This window comes from Branchiostoma lanceolatum, chromosome 19 (genome assembly GCF_035083965.1).
Source record: "Branchiostoma lanceolatum isolate klBraLanc5 chromosome 19, klBraLanc5.hap2, whole genome shotgun sequence".
In the NCBI taxonomy this organism is placed as follows: domain Eukaryota; kingdom Metazoa; phylum Chordata; class Leptocardii; order Amphioxiformes; family Branchiostomatidae; genus Branchiostoma; species Branchiostoma lanceolatum.
Genome location: NC_089740.1, coordinates 11,052,944 through 11,076,991, shown reverse-complemented (window position 1 = coordinate 11,076,991; position 24,048 = coordinate 11,052,944). Strand labels below are relative to the sequence as shown.

General features: G+C 40.0%; 1 protein-coding gene across 3 annotated transcripts; it reads left to right on the top strand.

The window, feature by feature from the left end:
- Positions 1-686: 686 nt before the first annotated feature.
- On the top strand, positions 687-22,014 carry LOC136425398 (junctional adhesion molecule A-like). 3 transcript variants are annotated; one of them, XM_066414256.1, is made up of 9 exons: positions 690-842; positions 6,293-6,673; positions 6,908-7,019; positions 7,471-7,625; positions 15,096-15,152; positions 16,071-16,208; positions 17,908-17,956; positions 18,586-18,697; positions 19,158-22,014. In XM_066414256.1, exons 1-9 carry the CDS (start codon positions 779-781, stop codon positions 19,263-19,265), a joined length of 1,176 nt encoding a protein of 391 aa, XP_066270353.1. In that variant the 5' UTR covers positions 690-778; the 3' UTR covers positions 19,266-22,014. The 3 variants fall into 3 exon arrangements, with proteins under 3 accessions (XP_066270354.1, XP_066270353.1, XP_066270352.1); XM_066414255.1 differs by having other exon boundaries at positions 18,583-18,697; XM_066414257.1 differs by lacking the exon at positions 15,096-15,152 and having other exon boundaries at positions 687-842; positions 18,583-18,697.
- The last annotated feature ends 2,034 nt before the right edge of the window (positions 22,015-24,048 follow it).

The window sequence follows — 24,048 nt, the reverse complement described above, 5'->3', positions numbered from 1 at the left end:
GCAAAGGTGTTTGCCAGACGATAGTTTGTCCAGGGAGTCTGTCGACACTTTCCCGACATGCCCTGTCAATGATTAACGAGCGCCCCCTGACATGTCGTACAATGGAGCGAGTCGTTAGTTGTATCAACATAGGCGCGGCTAGCCACAACCTGCAGCGATCAATGAAACCAAGAACAGAGGAGGGGTATATGCTCTGAGAAGTGATCTTCGGCTATCTAAATTTCTGTAACGTTAGAAAGAGAGACCACAAAAACTACTAGCTAGGCATCGTTCGGTCGTTGTAGTGCCAAATTGTCTTGTGGCACAAAGTTTCCTTGCTGTTTCAGTAGCAGGGTATTTCTTACAGGGAGGGGTTGCTGGCCCTTCCCCTTAAAGATCCTTAAACGTGCTAGAGGTACTTCCTCGAACACGGGAACCCCATTTTACGTCCCATCCGAAAGACGGGTGCAGCCCCTATCGAGATGCCCTTCCCAGGATTGAACCTGCAGGGTCTCCCAGCTATATACTACTTGGGACCAGGAGTTCAATTGTGAAGCTGCTACCAGTTGAGCTACAGGTATATCCCATAGAGCTGCACAATTCCTTGTTGGGTGGCTCAAAAGTGATAGGCCCTTTCCCCCGAAAGGTTTCCACTGAACGCTTCCCAGCAAAGGTGTGCTGACGCGTGTCGAGGTGACGTCACCCTCCATCTCCCCACAGCGCAGAGCCAGTCACCTGCCTCAGCTTCGACCCACCGAGCAAGAAAACGGTCTAGTCACACACGAGCGGCGGTGCAACCATGTACGTCCTCCGGTCTTCCCTCCTCCCAGCGTGCCTTCTACTGGCCTTCCTACACCTCACAGGTGGGATATTATCTAAAGACTCTCTCTATCGGGTATAACACCGTCCTGAGGGATCTTAAGAGCATTTAAAACGTAGCCCCATTGTGGAAAACGTTACCTAATATGTAAAGTACAAGCTGAGAGACCAAAGGTACGGTGTACCGTTCCATGGTTCTATTCTCTACGAAGTCGTTCACACGTGTAGTTCAAGTAGACATTTTTGTGTTAACCGGTATCTTTTTTCAAAATGCACGTGTTTTAAAAATCTTGTAGTGACACTTGTAAATTTTGAAACCGGTTGTGCTAGTAGTTTATGTTTAATCTTAAAACACGGTAGCCTTGGGTTGAGGTACATAGTGTAGTTGGAATGCCCGCTGTTTTTTCCATGTCTCTCAGCCAGTGTTTCTAGCTAGCTATTTCATCCTGGAGTGAAGCCAGTGAAGATGTTTGTAGACAACTTTCACCCCTTGTTTTGAGAAAACGAATGGATTGTTGTTGGATAGGATACGGAGTGTGACGTGTTGTCTTTAGGGTTTAAGCCAGTAACAACCGGTCTGGTCGCCTTTGACTTAGCGCTATGTATAGCAACATTTACAAACCCCTCGACTATGTAGCAAAACCTAGACTTTTGGTGCTATTTTCGTGGACACATGTCTTCCTTTTACGTCAGCAAAAATCTGAAGGCCCGGTTGGAGAGAATCGTTTGTGTTTGTGTCTGAGCTGAACACACAACAAAGCCGAATTAAGCTGGATAAATATGTGGGTAATTCGCTAAACCGCTACAAATTTTCAATTTCCTTCAAGTAGTTTGTTGATAGTAGTCCCTGACTACTATCCCGCTATGGAAAAGACGAAGCACAAAATAGGATATTTTCTACTTTTGCTCATAGACTGTCTAAATAAGGATTGCAATCCTTAATTTCAATTTCTCAATTTTTTTAATGTCTAAAATTTAGTTCCAAGATGGCCCCACTATGTAACGATAGGTGTCCGCACTATTTTACAAAAACGCGACTTTTTAAAACCTCAAGTTGGGTCTTTCAGTTTCAAGGCTCGTTTTGACAAGCACTTCGTGAAACTTCCTCCTGTGTTCTTGTCCAGATAAGGCCCTTACTGTATTGTCAAGACGGTCAGGAAGTTCTTACGTTACAGCTTAGAAGCAGGATTGGTTTACAAATTGACTCACGTTGAAACATAGCCGTCTACTTCATATCCCCGATTCCCTTAATAAATCTAAATCCACTTAGAGTCTGACAGTTTTTGTTAAATTGTTAGTCTTGGGGCGAGAGGTTGCGTCGGTGGTTCATGTCAACTTGGATGTGGTGTCCGTGTTGTCACTTGCTTGACTTATTTTACCCGTGCGAAATACTTTTAGGGTCAGTCCTGTTAGTGAGTGACTGAGAATATGGGAAATGGCAAAGACTAGGGTAGTGTTACCGAATGTCGGGCTATATTTCCCCACGGTTTTACGTGAGTGAGTGATTGCGAAAACACGGGGCACAAGGGATCGCTGAACACCTTAAAAGTTTCCTAAGATTATCTGGGCTTCTTCAAGATTACATCTACTCTTAATCCCGTAAAGCAACAACTAATATCTATCTAATTCCTTGACTGAGAAGAAAGCTTAGCCTGTGAAGTCGTAAGAAAAAATAGATGATGAAATCTGGTTTAAAGCAGGTTTTGCACTATGTCGTAGTTTGACTGTACTTGTTTCTTGTTTTACCCCCCTCCCACCACAAACCGCCAGTTTATAACGACCTAAAACGATATTTAGTAAACATTCTATGGCATCACCTGATAAGATAGGGGCAACAGGTGCTATATATTCTACAAGACACATTTCTTTTTCTTTGGGGGAGGGGGCTCGCTGAAAGATCTCCTTTGCCCGTGCATGGTACACTGGACGTGTTCACCGAGTGGTCGTGCTTGAGTTCTCGGGCGTTCCTCGCCACACAACCGTACAGACGTGACGTGTCGGCCGGTAACGGTCGGTGGACGGGAATGCGTAACGACGACAATGACGCTTTTATATTACTCACCCCCCTCCCCACCCACCAACGAATTTTAAAACCATTGAACAAATATTTCTCTATTGAAAACGTGCCTTCCTTTACAAATTCGCAGCCATGTTTCCTGTGTCTTAGCAAAACGGAACCATGGAAAGGAGATGACTTATTTTCTGGCACACGTTTCAAACCTGTCCATTTCTGTTTGGATTTCAATGTTCGAATTACTAGCGCTGCACTTGAGACATCGCTATCTGTGCTGTAGGCCAGTCATAAGAAAACAAATAAGCTGTTCAGTTGGTTTTAATCAATTAGTAACGTTAATATTTCAAACAACAACACACGTTTGAGTAAAAGAGACATGTCAACATTTGACGTCGGTTTCAGGATATTAAATTCTAATTTGTTTAGCCCCCAAGACTTCCTTTTAAATATAGCGAGCAAAAAATGTGGTCCATACATGTATTTGGTGTTCATAAAAGTTACAGAAGTTATGTCTTTATAATAATAAGCGAAGGAAGTCATCCTGAAAACATTGTTTCAAGTTCCGAGTACGACAAGTAGACATGTTGTTCTGTGATGAATCGCACATTTTGGCCATTGTAGACTTTATAGAAGTCGTAGGGAGTTTCAGTTTCAAATAACAATTGATTTTCTATGCCATTTCTACTTTTAGTATCAGCTCGATCGATGTTGCTGTTGAGTTATACGTTTCCTGTATACTAGTATCAAGATACAGAATACGTGTTAGTTTTATCTCATAAGTATTCAAACGTAGCTAAATCTGAATGCTTCTGTTCATGGTTACGATCCAGCCATGACTGGTTTTCAAGACTGTGTTGTACTGAACTGCAATCTCCAAGCAGTTGTTGGGGTGGTAGATCGTATAGAACGTTTCAGACAGCCTGGCTATGACAGCTACTTATCTCACAGACGCATTAGGGGAGTTAGACAACGTTACGATCTTCTACCCCACATCTGCTCGGAGATTACTGATCTGAAGCATTTCAAATGTCCTGACAGCCAAACAAAGCCAACGGTACCAGAGTGGCAGTCAAGACTTTTAAAAAGCTGTTGACTCGGTCCAAAGGGCACACACCTAACGACTAACGCAAACCTTGTCAAAACAAGTACGTGTGTGCATACATGTACTAGTGGGAGGGGGGGGGGGGGGCAGGTGACTCAGATATTGGGGTTTGGGTGTTTGTATAGGGGTGGGTACCGGTACTGTGTACCGGTACAAAACCGGCATTTTCTTATGGACCGGTCCAAAAAAAACGGTCCAGAAAAAATCAATGGACCGGCCTATGGACCGATTAGAAAATTCACAGTACTAGGCTACCAGCAGGCGGTCGCACATAACCGGTCTAATACAAAATAAGCAGATTTAACGAGTCGTGGTTTCCTTTTGCGAAGACGTTAGCTGTTAATCATATGTAGATGAGTCAACAGACGGCGAGTGCACATTAGTGTGCACCGAGAATTATCACATTATTCTAATATACAATTTGAACATGATTTGTAGGACTCACATAGACCTTAACTTGTGTCTCGCTCTCCAAAATATGATGTACTGCGACACTACTTTAATCAGGTACAGGTCCGGACCTGGACCTGACCCTCTGGATCTGGACCTGGACCGGACCTGAATTTTCTGTACCGGTACCCACCCCTATGTTTGTAACTACGTAGTATGCTGATTATACATGTGGAAGGCTAATCTTTAGAACGGTTTGTTTGTTCTGCAAACTTTACCCCACACGTAAGAACTACACTGGGGGTGTCTCAGAGACTAAGCCCTTGCAGCCTTTTGTGTGTTTGTGAATAAAAACTTAAAGGTCAGAGAGGAGAGGTACGAGGAAAAGAACAGGAAAAACAAAACTTCATAATGCTTGTGCACGTTTTGAGCTTTCCGAAAGCATACTTAACAAGAGTCTTAGGACCCAAAATCTCCATGAAACTTTTTTTTGTATTAAACCAGTTCCCCCCATTCTATATCGCTCAATGGTATGACCCCCGGCCACCTGCAGCTGTCGGGGGCTCAGGTTCCATAGTGACCTACTTTCGCTATCAACACTAACAGCTGTTAGAAGTGCCACAATGGCCAACACTGCAAATATAGATTTTCCCATTACTTAGGCAACTTAAGTCCAATTTGCATAATTTGCACTTCATTGTATACATCCCTCTCTAAGCTACCTGCCCAGTAAATAACATGAAAATCTGTCGCTCCTTTCTTCAGTTATTCTCCTTTGAAGATTTTGACAAATACGCCATTACAGTTCCAGTGACACATACCAGAGGGCCCAAAATCGACCTTGACCTTTCTCCTCCCCACACCTACCCACATACCAAATATCATTTCAATCCATCCACACGTTCTTCAGTTATGCTGATTTTAAGCGTCCGGTGACACATACATACAAACACGGTGACACAAACATACACACACGCGCACACACACACAAACACAATAACTTCGCATGATTTGCACTTCAGTGTGTACATCTCCGTCCAACCTACCAGCGTACCAAATAACATGAAAATCTGTTGTTCCTCTCTTCAGTTAAACCCCTTTGGAACATTTTTACAAATAGGCCACTGCAGTTCCAGGGACACAAACCAGGGGGCCCAAAATCGACCTTGACCATTCTCCTCCCAGCGCATACCCACATACCAAATATCATTACAATCCATCTACACGTTCTACAGTTATGCTGACTTTAAGCATCCGACGACACACATGCAAACGATTTACCTCCTAACTTATGCAAATTCGGTCTCATTTGCATAGTTTGCACTTAAGTGTGTACAACTTGGTCTAGCCTACCTGTGTACCAAAGAACATGACGATCTGTCGATCCACTCTTCAGTTCTTCTACATTTAAGATTTTAACAAATACGCCATTGCAGTTCCAGTCACACATGCCAGGAAGCCCAAAATCGACCTTGACCTTCCTCCATCTAACACCCACCCACATACCAAAAATCATTACAATCCATGTACAGGTTCTACAGTTATGGCGACTTTAAGCGTCCGGTGACACAAACATACACACAGACACCAAACGCAAGCAAAACAGTATCTCATGAAAAAGCCTTTTTTCATGGAGATAATGAACTTTCAATAAAAAGATCCTTAGTATTGGCAATCCCTGTGTGTCTTATGGGAATGGTAAGGAAATGTAACCTAAAATATCAGCGATTCTCTGGAAATTAAAGCGACCCCATTGCCTTCATCATTACGAATTACCATCTTCTTATATCTGGCCTTACGGACGAGTGACTGCAGTAATAGGTCAAAGGTTGTAGAACTGCAGAAGTCTGTAACGTCCCCCGTCTAGGTAGGGAGAATGTTGGTGTTGAGTCTGAATTCACTTTTTGTTGGATCATGGCGGCACGGAAAATGTGTTTTCTCATGCTACATGTAATTTCAATCTAATCATTTTGTTTTTATCTCGACAGGTGCACAGAACCAACCGGTGGTAACGGTCACAAATTCCGGCAATGTCCAAGTTTTCCGGACGGAGACAGCCAACCTCAACTGCAGTTTTGCGTCGACGGTACCTCTAACAGTGCAAAGTGTCAGTTGGTACAAGCTGAACGAAGACGGTACACAAGGAGCACCATTCCTAGTTTACGTCACCAACTCTCCCATACAAGCAGATGCCAATAGGCTGACAGAGCTCGGTCTGACAGATAGAGTCAGTTTTCAGTCAGACTCCACGTCCATAACCATCCAGGAGACGGCCCAGCCGGATACTGGCACCTTCCGTTGTGAGGTGGACCCGATCTTTCCAGGAGGAGGAGTCGCTTCATCTGTGGACACAAACTTGACTGTTGTTGGTAAATCATTTCACATATCTTTGTCAATCAGACATGTATTTTACCATTCTATTTTTGAAAATGTGTTAACATGTTTGTAAACTCTTCAGTTTGTTTTCCCTTTCATATTCGTGATGTGTATTTGTTTTGTTTGGAGTATATGTTTTTTGTTTTCTATTTACATTGCCATTACGTATATGTATAGGGAAATGTAATTAAAATTGTTGAAAAATATCATATTCGTATCTATTGCAGTTCTGCCCCAAGTGACGATCGCCCAGCTGCCACTCACAGCGTATGTGCAGGAAGACGTCACTCTGACCTGTCAATCAGGCAGTTTCCCGGGATCTACATACAACTGGACAAGGTAAAGGGAACAATGGAATACGTAATGTTGGTGCGATGTCTGTAAATGAAGTCCTGCAGAGATATGTCAAATATAGTTCTTGATCGTTTCATGCATACAGCTCCCTTAACTAATGCAACTGAAAGCAGCACTACATACTAGAAGTCATACCACTAAAATCTTGATTAAGAACTGCACTGAACAACACTGCATCTTGTATTGATCGTGGTGTAGCAGAAATACATTACATATTGTTTAACAAAGCTCTTATACAGACAACTATGAGAGATATAGAAGCAGTCAGCATTGCCATATGAGGAAGGACTACCGAATCGTTGTAACCTCATGGTCATGTGTACTACGGAATACTTGTTAACCATTGAGTTTGATGATGAGTTATATCCTGATGAGACTATTCATGGATATGTTTCAAACTGTTCTGTCTCATCCTTTATCTTTTTTCCTGCCGTAGAGTGGACGGAGCAGCTCTACCAGGTGGAGCGACGTTTTACGAAGGGTACGAGCTGGTCCTACCGAAGGCCGTCCTGTCTGATGCCGGGCAGTACCGATGTGTGGCCGACAACGGCTACGGGACGGACACCGGCACATACCTGCTCACTCTGCACGGTAAGGCATCATCTTCGTTTTTATTCAAACGTTCAAAATCTACATCTGTACAGTCTTGCAGACGACTAAATATACATATCATACATACCAGCATTTTCTACAGTCTTGCAATCAACTAAATATATATGGTATACATACTTAGTATTTTCTTCAGTCTTGCAGTCAACTAGATATACATAGTATACATACTAGTATTTTCTACAGTATTGCAGTCAACTAGATATACATATAGTTAGCTAAATTGCACTGTTCACAATGCAATACACTAGACTTTCGGACGACGCGACTAGCTGAGACAAATTTTCTCGAAAATCATTATCCAATGAAGGCATCATCCAATAGACATACCCCCCCATATCTCTAACTGATATCTTTCACATTTTTCTTTCAAATTAGTGGTATGCATCTTTCGAAACATAGATAAACATCGCAATTTACAGATAGGAGGTGAAGAAAGAAAAACCATTATGATGGTATGCTGTGTTGAATTTGCTGGATAATTTGGGTTCTGTTATCAATAGACTAATGTTTTGGGTTCTATATAGCATGAAAGTACATTGTAGTCGGGCTCCAGCTGACGCTAGTCTTGTTTACTATCAATTCATCATTCGGCGCCAGAAATCGACCATGAACCCTTTGACAATCTTGTTATTCTGACCCACCAAATATGTGCAGTCTTCGGAAAACCATACATGTCAACCCGAAACACAGGGTACAACAACTACCATTGACCCGGTGTGTGGGTTACCACTCACAACAACATTCCTACACCCTACACTAACACATGGGCAGGATTCCAGATGATGTATGTGACATTCAGTACGGTTGTATGTTCTACTATGCCAGGAATGCTGTCTACGCATTTTCCCTGGTGTAGAGGGTGCCATTCAGAACAAAATAGCGTTACAGCTTGGATTATCACAGATAGTAAAGCATAGTTTTAGGACGAAAGAAAGGATCAAAAGAAATTCAAAGGGTGTGGCCTGTACATATCATCAAATCTAGTACTACTCACTTGCAAAAACATCCTTTAAACCGTTAAAGAGACGAAATTAGAAGCATATCTAATTAACTTGAAGATATAAATAACAGACTTTCTTTTTCTCACGAGACAAGTAGCATTCCGGCAGTAGGTGTGTTTTCATTCTTTATAATAGTTGGAATAACAAGGCAGAATTAAGACTTAATGCATCTGCTTTAACCCGATTAGCGGACAATGAAAAGCAGTAAGTTGTAAAAACAGCCAAGAGAGACTTTCCCTAGTCTCAGTCAATCCAGCAGAAAATCAGAAATGGTCCCCCAGGAAAAGGAAAACAGTTGACCACCTCGTCAAAATGCAGTGCATTGTTCATAAAGGTCTCATTTTTAGATACTGCTAGACACTGCAATTATAAAAGATATAGTTTCTAACGTTGTCAGAGTTTAAAATTTGTGGCTGAATGTACTAGATCTGAAAAATATCATCGTTATGCTGTATTGTACTACAACACTGTTTCTCTAAAACATTGAAACGACAAACATAGGAGAAATTGTACGTTGCACGTCGGCAAAGGTTTTGACTACCTTAACAACCAAGAATGTTGCATCTAGTTTAAGATTATACTGGAGAGAGCTGCTAGCCTCCGTCCCTTGTTTTGAGTGTTTTCCTAACCCAGCGGAATCTGATACATAGAAAGCCAGTCACCCTATCCGGGATTCACGCCACTTAACCCATCGAGGACAGGGAAACAAAATATCCTTATCAAAACATGGGAATTTCTTCTCTTCGTACTCAGCTTGCAGAACGGGAAACAAGTTGAAAGAAAACAATGTCCTTTTTGTGGAGAGAAAGATAATTGATGACGAGGCATCTGTCAAACAGTGCCAAATTTTGAAAAAAAAAAACTTCATTTAACAAAAATAGCTACATGTACCTGGTCAATGTACAAATACATACTTTCCTTACAGACATAGTATAATCAAGGAGGTATAAACCTGGTTTAACGCATTATCAATGAGTACATACCTTCATTCGAATTACTTTATTAGCGCTATATATCTCAAGAATCGTTTCTCGTTCATATTAGTTCGAATATATCGTATATATTCTAAGGTCATATTTCAATTCATCAAAATGTTTCAGTCAACTACATTGACCATTGCAGTATTACACTAATTCAGTTGTGTAGCCTTGGTTAAACATTATTTTCACCGAAAGGGTAAAATTGTCGCCCTGTTTGTACAAAACATTTCCACGAAATCCACAGGTGCAGACACAGACGTGTAGGTTTCCTGTTATTCATTTTATGATGTCGACGGATTATTGTTAAAATTTACCATTTCCTGGTGAGACATGACCTCACCCGACACGACAATCAACAGATGACTGTCAACACCATAAATATAAAGTCTTTCACCTGCCTTTGTTACACATTGTTTACACCTGAACTAGCCTAGACTTTCCCCAAAGTATTCAATAACTATAAATGGATAAGTCAAACCTCGACGTTGTTCTACTCTATGTCTTAGATAATGACACTGCCTCCATAGGAGTAATGATAACACGACAACGTCCTTTATGGTCAGAGTGTCGAGACTGCAACAACTTAACGCACTGTTTTTGGAACATCCACACTTCAAGGGTGATTTATTAGTTGCGTATCCCAGATTTTCCTTTAAAAAAATCAAAGTCTCCCTTTTCTTTTCTTGAATGAAGGAAAAGTTCGTCATGACATTTGTAACAGTTCTACGGACACCAACAGTTATTGCATTGGCATCTTGCTATACAGTTCCACATCCAGAAACTCTTATTTTTCGCTCATCGTCAAGTACAAAGAAACCTGACTTTGAGTATGAGACGATCCCTACAAAATCTTCCCTTCTGCCGAAACACGGGAGTCTTTTATGCCCCAGACAAGACCTGCAGGGTAGGATTAACCGAAGTGACCTGCCTCCTCTTTAAATCTTACCCTCGAGTGGTCTGAGTTGAAGAGCGAGTGTTGAAGGGTTTGTCACACCAATTATAGGATTAGGCCACAGTGATTAACAAATGGACTGATTGGTTTTCGTGCAAGTGAGTCAGCTAACTCTCCTAATAGCTGTTGTACGGTGCCTTCCCTCTGTGATTAAGTCATAGAACAACACAAAATGAAAGAAAGTTACTGTAATTATGAAGAGGCTGCCGCAGTATTCGCGAATGGCAATTACGAGAATCTGCTCGTTTCAAAGCAAGAGCGAGGTCTTCATCTTCAAACTTTGCTTAAACTTATGAAATGTATAATCTTGAGAGACTTTTTATGACCTTATTGCACTGCTTTGATGTGAGTGGTGTAAGGAAGTTGACAAATACCATCTGGATGGCAAAACGTCCTCTGGAGTAATTAAAAGATTAAGGTACATCGATGATTAAGTCTGTTCAACGTTAGGTGTGAAAGAAGTTACTATGTGAGTGGGTAGACCTTGTCTGACTGTAATCCCTATAGTCTAACAACAGGAAAGATAGTTTAGTACCTGATTTTCCGTTGCCTTGATGAAAGCCGACATACCTGGTCTGAATCTATACCACCATTTTATCGCTAAGATAGACTTGTTTTGCCAAACAATGGAGCACTGGATACCATCTGCCGTCTTAGTCTACATCATCAACTAGTTAAAGGCATTGTCTTTTAATTATAAAATCCCGAAATGTAAGAAAGTATTTTACCAGGGCATGTAGACTATCCCACAATTGAAGATCGGGCACTTAATGGTAAAATGACAATTGGCAATTTTGTAAAGCCTGATTTATGAAGGCATTTCCTTCTTGTCTGAAGTCTACGATGAAGATATGTGAGACGAACTTTGTGGGAGTAAAACATAAAGATTACCCAAAGTGACTAAGCTAGCTTCTTTTCGGGGCATGAACGCCAAACCGTTCAGGGTGTTGGCTTGCAGCTCACATATAGTCGATCAGATGACTGATACCTTCAGTGAGCACATCAAACGACCTTCAACGAACACTAGGATCACAAAGGAAGGGGGGAGGGGGGCAACTAGGGGAAAAGATATAGATGTCATCGAAATACAGCAACGACTAAATCTGAGGAAAGTAAACTAACGTTAACGTTGTTGGCGACTTACAGCTAAATGTAAATCAGCTAGCTACTTAAACAGCATTATGCTTCAATTTCTGCCAACAGAGAGGTGATTGAAGCTTTTGAGTTACTGCAGACACCATAAGGGAAAGAGCTTACTTGTTACATACCGTGTCAGGTATGTTAGTCAGGACCTTCTTAGGACTATTATTAGCGTGACGAGATGTCTGTTGACAAAGTTGTGGAGGTTTTGGGGGGTTCGGAAAATGAGAAAGTGTCTGAAACCGTGAAGGTACCATTTTGGCAAGTTGACGCCACATAGCCGTAAAAAATGATTGCAAATCGTAAAATTTTATAGGCCATAAGTTTCACTGAAAAATACGAAAACTACAAAGTAGCAATGTAAGTAAGACGTCTTTGACGATTTTCCTACCAAATGTTTGATATCATATAAAATATACCTTGGGAAAGGTCTTTCGTGTCTTCTGAAGGTGTTTTGCTATCGATATGTTTATTGGTCTGAAACGTATACAATGAAACATTGAATTTTTTTCATAGAATATATATTCGAATTTTCTTTGAGCTGCTCGTTCTAGTACTGCTTTGAAGTGTGTGGTTTTTCTCTGATAGCGTTAGCCCAGAATCTCCGATTAACATTACTGACACACTCTAGTCTTAGCAGTAGAATCTGTAGCGCATGTTGGTACAGGGCTAAGGTACGACGGCTTTGAAATCGTACCTAAGCTCCCTGGCAACTCACTCGCCCCTAAACCTCTGGCAGACGACAGTTAGCCTTGCTCTAATGCGGATGTGGACAGACACGGACAAAGGGTGAGATTTGCACTGATCTGTGGAACACGGTGTCTTACATGACCTCACAGTCACACTACTGTGGCGGCAATGCTCACGAAATGTCTTTCGAAGGGGGGGGAGGAGTTTCGGCCTTGCAACTTGCGAAAACTACACAAAGGAAGTTTTATTAACGCAACAAAAGTACAGCGACTTTTGTGCGGTCAAGTACAAACTACAAACTAACTAGAAATACAAAATAAATCCGAAAATTCTACAAATGTAAATCTGTGATATCTTTTGATAATGTAGGGCTAATCGCAGGTTTCACTATCTTTTTCTAATGACGAAGCAATCAATTTTTTTTTAACTTACACGTAACTATTCTTCGTACATATCAATACCTATAATTTGTTGAATTACATGTTTCGGAGGCATTAGACAGTGTCCAACAAAGGTGTAGATGACTAACCCAATGTCATCCCGCCCATACATTCCTTCGAGAAATAGAACAAGACGAGACAACTTTTCTGTCTTTATGATAAGCTAGTAGACCCATGACTCACAAAGACCTATTCAATCTTTACGACTTATAGTGATTATAATGTGTATTCATCTTCTAAATCTTAGTCCTACCATTCAGCATACCTTTTGTGCGTACGTAATTCTTCTAAGTACTGCGTAGTCATCTCCTAGACAGTGCTGCTTCACACACACCTGTATGTAGTCCCTTATTCGTGACGCTAAATACCCATAGATCCTGGACTCCGTTAAACAGGTTCCGAGTGTTTGTTTTTGTGCTTACCGGGCTTGATTTGTGACTCTTACTGGCTTACTGAGGTGCCACACAAGATGGTGGACTAAACCTATCTTTTGAACCCCGAACTCAATCGTTTTCCTTGTAGTAAGAAAAGTATGAATGGAAGCTGTGCTGTCCTAACTTTTGTGTGCTTCCACACTAGATCATAGTTAAGATGTTAACTTTTATGAAGACTTAGCATAGATTCATCTTATCTGTGTCAACATTACTTGATGAGATAAAACGAGATATGGAGGAGCTAATTATAACCAACCGTGATCAGTTGATAGGCATACAGTATACACAAACACTACATGTTAGCTGTAGCATTGCATATTGACTCCCTTTGTTGTTTTCGCTCTGATAGCAACAATAGGATTTTTCTTTTTTAATGGGTAACAAAGGTGGAAATGCTGAAAATAGAATCATAATGACATGTGTTAGCGGTACCCTGCCTTACATAATCGACCCTTTTCAATAGCACTAACAATTTAGTGTGTGAGAAAGATTTTTGCACCCATGTACACAAAACGAGGATGTTCTTGACTTGCTACAAAATTAAATCTTATAAACCTTCTATGATGTGCAGATCAAGCCTGTGATTTAATACTAAACTATTTATCATTGTTTCCAAGTAAGAATAGCATTGAATTATAATATTCACCCTTGATTGAAGTAACCGCACAAAGCTAACGCGAAACAAGAAACAGCAAAATTAAACACACTGAAGCTAACAATACTAACATGCCTAGCGTTGACCTTGTCCATTGTCACGGAGGTTACACCACACAAAACGCAGATTACACGGCTGTACGCATGGTTTATGTCGGAATGATAGCAGCCTTGAACCAATGAAAACACACAACACAAAGAGGGAACGGTTGCACAACACTGTGCCTTGTACCAATAAAAATACAGGACACAAAAGGAGGAACATATTGTACAAGAAATGTGTACAGCCTTGAACCAATGAAAACACAGCACAGTGGGAGGAACGTTAAATGAATACAACCGGGGCCTCTGGTTGCACCTGTTTAACAGAGATGTGATTTTTTAAAGAGTGTATGCGAGAAATATTCTCTCATATGCTTTATAAATGTAAAATGGACCATCTTGGTACTGATATGGATACGGGGGGGGGGGATTGACTGATGTATGGGCATTATATGTTGTACCTACGGCATAGGTTCTGGTTCGTATTGAATTATTTCCCTATACAAGGATGTGTATCAATGTTTAACAAAATTTTGAGCCTTTTTCTTATCTTCTGTCTTCCTGAATAACACCGTTTGATTTTCATACTAAGCATTCTGTCTTTGTTTAATCAACGATATTCAATAAATAATCCATTATGTTTATCAATGATAGAAATAAAAAAGTAATTCTTAGTTGGCAAATCAATCAATCAATCAATCAATCTCAATCAATCAATCAACCAGTTAATTAACCAATACACTAATCGCTTTAATCAGGAATCACAAATGACCTATTGATTGATCAGACGGATAATATGATATATCGAAACAAAACAACCAATCAAGTGCAAGCGATCATTTCAATCATCCAATCAGGTAAGAGAGATAATATATCGAAAAAGACAACCAATCAAGTGCAAGTGATCATCTCAGTCATCCTATCAAATAAGAGCGATAATTAAGCGAAAAAACAACCAATGAAGTGCAAGTGACCATCTCAATCATCCAATCAGATAAGAGAGATAATTTTGCGAAAAAACAACAGATCAAGTGCAAGTGATCATCCAATCAGATGGCGGTTATTGTTTTTTCCATTAACGTAATGTTTTTTTGTGCGGTTTTCTTGTGTTTACAGATAGAACAACCACCAAGCCACCCACACAACCGCCTAATCCAGAAACGACTAAAGCAGGTATAGAATTCGTGGTCTAAATTGCATCCAACACATGCATGAAAAATAATATTTTCTAAGCTTGAAAATTAGTTGTAGTCACAGATCAACGAGCATTTAGTGTAGTCATTGCTTAGCGACCGTTCGTAAATTGACCTCTGTACCTGGTTTATTGCAACGGGGAAATCGTATGTTCAACAAAACCACCTGTTCCTCGTCACCCCTTGAAACGAATGGTAAGGTCTGAGCACAAATGATGATGACGTATTTCCCAAAAGCAATGACGTCAAGCAGGAAAAAGCAATGGTTATCTATCTTGAGGATATATATTAAATGACACAGTGCAGGAAGAAGACGGATATAAGGAATATCTATTTTAGAATAGACTGCTCTCAGTGGAGACTGGTGCAAGGATTGTTTGAATTTGGGGGAACGGCACTAGAAAATTGCAGTGGAGCCTTCTATTGGAAAAAAAAACAAAATAAATTCCATGGAGGTTTAATCTATTAAATCTCCTTGTAAATTCCAATGCAAGCTGTCAGCATTATGTATGCCAAGTCGCAACTACGTTCAGTGCGGAATCAACTTTGCTGCCATCGCATTGCATGCTCATGCTCTTTAGTATTTAACGTTGTACACAATATTAACCATACATGGTTTTAAGGTGTTTTCTTTTTACTAATGTTGCGATCTGGAGATTTTCGATCTTTCCTGGTAAATATGAAGGTATCTTCTTATATTATCTATTCTAATTTTGCGGCCTATGAGACCAATGACTGGCCCATTCCTCTAGCTGATGAAATACTCCTCCCCTATTCTACTTTGGCCAATTTCAACAATTTTTTTCAGTCCGCCGACAATTTTGGAAGATAAGTTTGCGGTAGAGTCTGGCAGAGACTATCGTGGTTGCCTTACAGTTCTTTATTATCCACCCACTAGGCGGTGACGAGGAGACTCCCAAACCCCGGACGACAGACAGTACGGGGCTGGTGGTGGGGTTGGTGCTGGGTCTGCTGGCAGCCATAGTGTTGGCCGCCGGGATCATCTACTACTGTCGGAACAAGGGCAGTGGCAGCAGTAAGTATTACACAACATCTTCCCCAGATATTCATTAGTTTTAAACAATTAAGTTTTTCCCATTATACATATATAGATATGAATATAAATGGTTTATTCAGGGATTGACACATACAGAAATTAAAACAGCATTGCAGCCGATGTTACCTTCTTGAAAGTGAACCGGCTGAATTACGCAATCTTAAAATTCAAAGTACACGCTCAACCAATCTAGCAAACGACAAACGACATTATACTTTAAACAGTTAGAATTATTCTGGAATTTTCCTCAAAATGCTTTTATTTGAAGTAAGGTGCCATTTCCCAAGATGCCTATTCTTTTGACTGTGTGGGCTTTAAAAAAAAGACATTTAAAAAAAAACATTGTCGTACGAAGATTGTTTAATGTGCCTCTAGGTTATAACCCTAAATATCTGTGATTTAGACATTGCTTTGTACAACGTTAGTCTGACTTTCGTTCAAAGCACCTACCTTTGTATTTAGACCTTACAATTGGTTTTCAAAACTGTGCATGTATATTATAACTTTAAAGGCAAAGAGACCACGGTAATACGAGAAAGGGCGACTCCTTGCTTTATCAAACAACTCATCCAATCATTAACACACGTCTAATTAGACTGAGAGGTGCCCTACATAGTTATATCCCACTAGGGCGGAGAACTGAAGGTCTTGATCAAACACTTCGTGTTTTGTTTGCAACAACACCGATGTACAACAATGGTGTACCATATGTGAGGGAGGGGGAGCAAATACTTGTCCTGCTTGCCTAGCAAACAAGTATCTTGATTTGAATGTCGTTAATTGCTTCATATTGTAAGTTGAGTTTCGCCCTTTTAGAGGCTACATGTACGAAAATGTACCTTTTCTTATCTGTACATGAAATATCATACACATTCGTCAGCATAAATTGATTGGATTGTTGAAGATCAAGCAACAAAATCCTGTGGTAGCACATGTTGCTATTATTATTCTAAAATATGCGGTAGTAGGAATATTGTACCTTTTGTATTTCTGGTCCTAAAAACTAGACAGAATACAGTTCTTCTATCTGTGTTTCCTTTTCCCTTTTTTCGTACAAACACACCCGAAGCATATATGCACTCCCCTCTTCAATACCGTGCCTAGTGCAAACTCTACTGTTACGACAGAACATGGGGAAGTGTTTTCCCAAACAGAAGTTGACGCCTCTATATAAAAGCAAAGTTTGAAGGGTGGGGGAACATTGCAGGCCCCATTTCCCACTATGTAAAGGCGTTTAGCCTCCGTTGCTTTTGCAAACACTTTTGTTCGAGGAGTAGACAGGTGGATTCGATGATGAATTTTGTCTTTGTAATTTCGTCTCAATGGTTGCAAAAGATGTGGTAAAAGAATTGGTTCTATACAGTCCAGAGCTAATGTCAACAATAAAGAGTGTACAGTCAAATAGAGGCAATGTTTGTGCCCTTTAGGTCATTTAGTTGAGAGTAATTGAGCATTTTTGATGGCTATGCGTATCTGTTCTCATTCACATACTTTCTATGGGAATGAAATAACTTTATTCATTTACGATCATCAAAATGACGTTCAAAGCTTCGTCGGCGAATCCTACTTTGTTAGTCTCACAAATATCAAGAAAACATGTCTCTTATGATACAATTTTCAACACCAAGGGAAGCTTTGTCAAGTAAGATTACATATATTTCTTGTCTTTTTTTTTCAGGTAAAAAGGCAGAAAAGAAGACCAAGCAGCAGTCTGCGGGGTCCCAGAGGTCAGTGACCCTCTGCTCTTACAAGACCGTGCAGCTATGACGTTTGCCGTTCCAACGGAATCTATGATTTGAATCTTTTATAATGAAAAAAATATATAAATTCCTATGAAACATCATTCAGGAATGAAAAGAAATTGATTATGAATTTTGAATTTCTACATTAATTACATTTGTGAATTGAAATCAAACTTTAAGTCTACTTTGCGACAAGTTACGGCAAACTGACTGCTTTGGCAAACATGTGACATGTTGACATGCTGACCAATATTGACATGCTGACCAAACGACACCTGACGAACATTTCCTGTTGCTATGCGACGAGTCAGCCTACAACATGGATGCCCTCTCTGACCTTCTCGTTGACTTTTTGACGGACACTAAATGACCTTGACACCAAATGACCTTGACACCGACAGCTGACTGACAATGACCTCTGACGAGCATCTCTGTCGTCTGACGAGGTAGCTTCATCTCTGTCGTCTGACGAGCATCTCTGTCGTCAGTGACGAGCATCTCTGTTGTCTGACGAGCATGTCTGTCGTCTGGCGAGCATCTCTGTCGTCTGGCGGGCATCTCTGTCGTCTGACGGGCATCTCTGTCGTCTGACGAGGTTGCTTCTCTCCCAGCAGGCATGCGGACATGGAAGCGGGAACGGGCCGTCCCGAGAGCTGGGAGGCGCCAAAACCCAGGAACGACTCACCCAAGAAGAGGACGGGGGTGTTCGACACCACTGATGTCGTGGTACGTAAAATATAGCCCGAATCTGTGAGACTTTTCCTCAGAGATTCACAAAATGGGTTGTTTGTAGAATCTTTTTTGGGCACAGTTCAGAGTACAGTTAGTCAAAATCTGTCTGAGTACCTTTTTCTCAGAAATTTGCATGGTTTGTTTGCCGTATCTTGCACGTACACTGATCTAAAATCTGAGAGAACCAGGCCTCGCCTGAATCTTTAACGTACATTTAGCTTAAACTATCTAAGAAACTTTTCCTCAGAAATCTACAAATGAGTAGCTGGTAGATTATTTTCATATACGCAAATGGATGTCTGAAGAGATAGACGAAAACAAAGTTGGAAAGAAAAAATGTCAAAAGATATTATATTCATCAAAGGTAAGAGTTTGTCAGAGATTTTTTTTGGTGATTGAATAAAAGTTTCAAATTCTGCGTTAGAAAATATAACGTTTGACTTCTCGTTCCCAGGGTCCGGCTGATGACGACTTGGACTATTCGAAACAGGACATCAAACCCCCGGGGCCTGATGGGAAAAATGGCGTCCACGACAAGAGGAATTTAGACGGATATGTTTAATGTTATCGGGGCTTTCAAAGCTCATTGCTTAGAAATTCTGTACTAGAGCGTTTTATATTGTAGTCGTACCGTAGTCCTGCTTTTATGTGTAGATATCTGCCTTGGTCAATCAATATTTTATCAGTGAAAATGCAATTTTGAAAGTTGTTACTTTGTTAATTGTTTGTTGTAGTTGGTGCGACCGAATTTTTCTGCATTTTTTTGAATTTGTGGAAGCATGTCGTGACTATAGATATACATTTGTTTCCAATGACTTTTAGGCTGAAGTTTGTACTAGTATACAATTTAGTATGATATTGTTAGGACTTAAAAGTAATCAAAAGAGAAGATGAAAATTGTAATGATATCCCTTATATCGCCGTCCGGACCCCTTGATATATAGCAAATATTGTTTTACCCTGGTTTGTAAGTTGAAAAAAGTCGATTTATGTGTAAAAATGATGTCCATTTGAAAGGAAAAATTGACACATTAAGATGTTTGTAGTTTGAAAAAAAATCAGTATCCTTAATTAATCAACATATATGTATGGCATCGTTTCTTGTAGTTCTGGTTATGTACTGTAGCCTTCTGGATGGAATAATACCTAGTTTCCTGGGTTTTTTTCAGTCCTACAATGAATTTGGATTTCAGAACTATATTAGGACTTTTGAAGGTAAATGGTTGACACGATTTAATAATTACATTTACGTAGACTCGATCGTCAAAATCCTATGCAATTCAACTAAACTACGCACAAAAAGTTCGGAAACTTAACTTTGGTTGATCATATCTCCGTTGTTTTTTTACCGATTTCGATGCATTATATATCATTATAAAGCTTGTGTGATTCCCTTTCTATGATAACAAACGTATTGTGATTGAAAACCCACGGAACAAGTACCAGGACTAATAACGCGAGTGGGTCACAGAGAAAAAGTGCCCAAAATTCCCTGTTGGTGTCATACGTGCGCTGTGACATCCTATTGGTATGGGCGCGGATGATGATTCAACATATTGTTTCCTCAGGTTCTAAGGTTATTTTTAGAACACAGACCATCCAAGATTATTTCTAGCACACAGAACATCTAAGGTTATTTTTAGCACATCGAAGATTCAATTGTTTACACCACTGCATTTGGTGGTGGCAGCGCCAGTCATGGTATGGGGAGGCATTACCTCCAGGGGAAAGACAAGACTTGTCATTGTACCAGGAACCCTCAATGCAGAAAGATATCGTGACACAGTACTTGATCCGGTGGCCATCCCTTTCCTTCTTAACATGGAGCCGACTGCCTTGCTGCAAGAAGGTAACGCCCGCCCACACCGGGAGGGATAATCGCAGACCATCTCCAGCATGCAGGTGTAGAGAGGATGGAGTGGCCCTCTAAGAGCCCGGACCTGGACCCCATCGAACATCTATGGGATCAGCTTGGGCGAGCTGTCCGTGCAAGAGTGACCGAGGGAACAACGCTAGCTGACCTAGGACGACTGCTTGTGGAGGAATGGGACGCTATCCCACAGCTTCGCATTGCGCGACTGGTGACGAGTATGAGGAGGAGGTGCCGTGCTGTAGTGACAGCGCGTGGCTGGGCCACCCGTTACTAAGACACCTTGCTAACCCGTTACTAAGACACGGATTGCTAGTTTTGATAAAGAATTTAGCTTTCATTAATATGTCTTGTTTATTCTTGTAAACAGTTGATTTTTCACAATACCCTCGTTCAGAAGTCAATATCAAAAAAAGAATATGTACGGAATAGCATGTTTGACTGTAGTAAGGTAATCTGGGCAATTTATTTCTTCGACCCACTCACTTTAGCAGGCCTGCTGCTCGTTTCATGAACTTGCAATCACAATAAGTTTGGTATCATTGGAAAGTAAATCAAAAAAAGCTTTTAAATGATATGTAATACATTGAAATCGGTAAAAAAATAAAGGAAATATGATCAACCAAAGTTAAGTTTCCGAACTTTTTGTGCGTAGTTTATATAGTATGTTTCATGTATCGTTTTATTCAATCATAATTATGATTTTACTTTATTGTAAACTGTGTTATTAACTTGTGTGTTTGTAAATTTTATGATTTCCTTTGTTGTTTGTTATGCTAAGAGAATATCGCATTGTATGTCTTTTATAAAATGCCACTGTTAAGTGATAGCAAATGATTATATAAATTACAAACCCTCATGCAATACTGTAGAGCTAAAATTTCGTAGTATCATGTTTGAAAACTAGGTACTTAATAGCCTTTGCCTGTTGTAGTTGGTATACCACATGTGGATACAGTATACTGCATGTGAAGACAGTGAATTCAAAATTTGTCACAAGTGCTATGATCCTTTTTTTGACAGCAAAATGCACAAAGCTATTGTTAATTGTACCAGCTATTGTTAATTTTGTCCACTCTTGGAACATCTAAAAAGCTTTGCACTAAGGCAGCTTACTAGACCACTTGTTTTAATCCTGTAAAATAATCTTTATGTTCTTACAAGTTAAGATCCTTCATATCCTTGTTTAAATCTTACGTAAGTGTTGTGAAGTAGACAAACTTCCTGACCCTCTTTAAAATGTTGAATCTATTTTTACAAAACAATAGAAGAACGAATGGGTCGGAGATTACAAAGTAGATATGAGTTACATTTATTTGTACTGAAGTGTAGTTGAGATGATGCTTTACGTTAGTCTGTTGTTGAAGTGACAGCTGTTGTATAAAGTTAAGTGGAGTTCTTGATGAAGAATAAAGCTGACCGCTTTTTTTTATAAAACCGCCACCTGTTTGGTTTTAGTTACTTAACATCTACTAACATAATTCCGCCAGGTCATATATATCCGCCACCCTGAAAAATACGTCTAAAAAGATCTCTGATGCAACGTTCCCCAGTACAATGCATCCCTAAAAATCTAAATTGTGCATACCTTGGGGTGCTGCACTAGAGATCTCTCAAAGACATTGTTTTCCAAAGTGGCGGATGTATAAGTAACCCGACGTATAAATGTTAATGGGGCTTATGTGTATGTTTTTCCCCATCCCGGGGGATTTGGTGCAAATTTATACCTTTGTACATTAACTATCTGGAAACAAAATAGAAATTAATAACAATAACAATAACAATGAAAATATGGGATCTTATTCCGATTTTAGCCGGCCGAAAGTTTGACTAGAAACTTCAAAACTTTTGAAAAAAAAATACAGGAAGACTTGAAGTTCTCTTTTTCACAATTTCTTAGAATTTTGCATCATATATCTCATAATATTTCAGTCTCTAGGCTCTTATTTGTCCAACGCGCAGAACAACCAACACATCGCTAAGGAAACAAAAACGGCAGTGTTACATGTAAGAACAGCTATTTCAATGCCAAACAACACGGTTATTCTATCATTCATTACCAATTAGGTCTTCATATTTGCAAACGCTTTAAACGTTACTCATACTTCTGCAAACATGCTAGAGGCCCTTTCTGCCATGAACAAATATTTTCGGGCTGTAAACTTGAGCAGGTCGATACAGAGAGTCCATGATCCAAATTAGCTCAAACTTCAAACGCCTTCGTGACTTTTTATGACAGCTGTTTTGCATTTCTGAAATATTCAGAAAGAGATTTACCCTATAGCTTATGTCTATCAAACGATATATTGACAGTATAGTGAGTGGTACGAAAAAGGCCGAGGTTCGAATTCAGTTCGCATTTGAAACCATAGCTGCAGTTTAAAAATATAATCTACCTTGTTTTCTTACCAGGTTTTGGCATACTACAAGTGGAAACTTTTCACACACCCCATGATAATTTAAAACAGTGCAATATTGCTGCATCATTTTCTGAATCGTATTAAAAAAATTCCACAAAAAAGTATTCTTAGTACATTTAAAGTTGGAAATCTATCACATGCATGATAATAAACAACGTCTATAATGTGTACTTCCTAATCAAACTGTATGCAACCTTGCAAGTATTGAGCGTGTCAGGCTGTGCGTGAACTTTTCAACCCCGCGGCTTTGTTTGTGTAAAATTCAAACTACTGAGCCGTTAGAAGTGAAGTGCCCTTATATGGCAGGTGGCGGGTCGTTACACTAGCCCTGTCACTCAAGTGGACTTTGACTCCGCCCTTATTTAGAGTATGTCAAACAAGTGTTCTCTAACTGATATACTAGTAGTTTTAGAAATCGCCATGAACAATACAATACCACTTATTTTTAAAGTTTCTGAGTCGTACTTTGATAGAATCTATTTCTTTTTCACATGTTTGGGATATTTTATGACTGACTGCATGCCACCTGGATCCAACTGAATAAACTACTTTTTGGCGACGCCTCAGGGGCGAGCCAAATGATATAGTATTGTGTGCAGATTGCAACTATTCTAGGAATTGTACAGGCATGTGTCCATAGGCATATTAAGACAATAAGAATGTTAGGAATGTTAGTCAGACAGAAAGCCTCCCTCGGGAAATTCCTCCTTAGTAGATAACCTAGACAGGCAGCTACATCTGTCTACCAGATGTGCCAGGCTTATGTATACATGACCCATTTAAGACCTCAGCTCTACAGTAATATTGCTCTTTTCTAAAACGATGTGTGTCTGTTACAATGTTTTTAGATGCCCTAATGCTGGTCATTACAACTGTAAGATTTAATGTCTTTCTTCAGGGAACAGGTAATAACTGCATCAACTCTGTACTGATAACGATTGTGCACACGCTGCTTCAGTTACCTATACAAGCAGATTAATTAAATGGCATTAACCTCATTCATGACATTGGGAACATGTCCAAGCCAGATCGATCAATGAAAAATTTCACTGTCG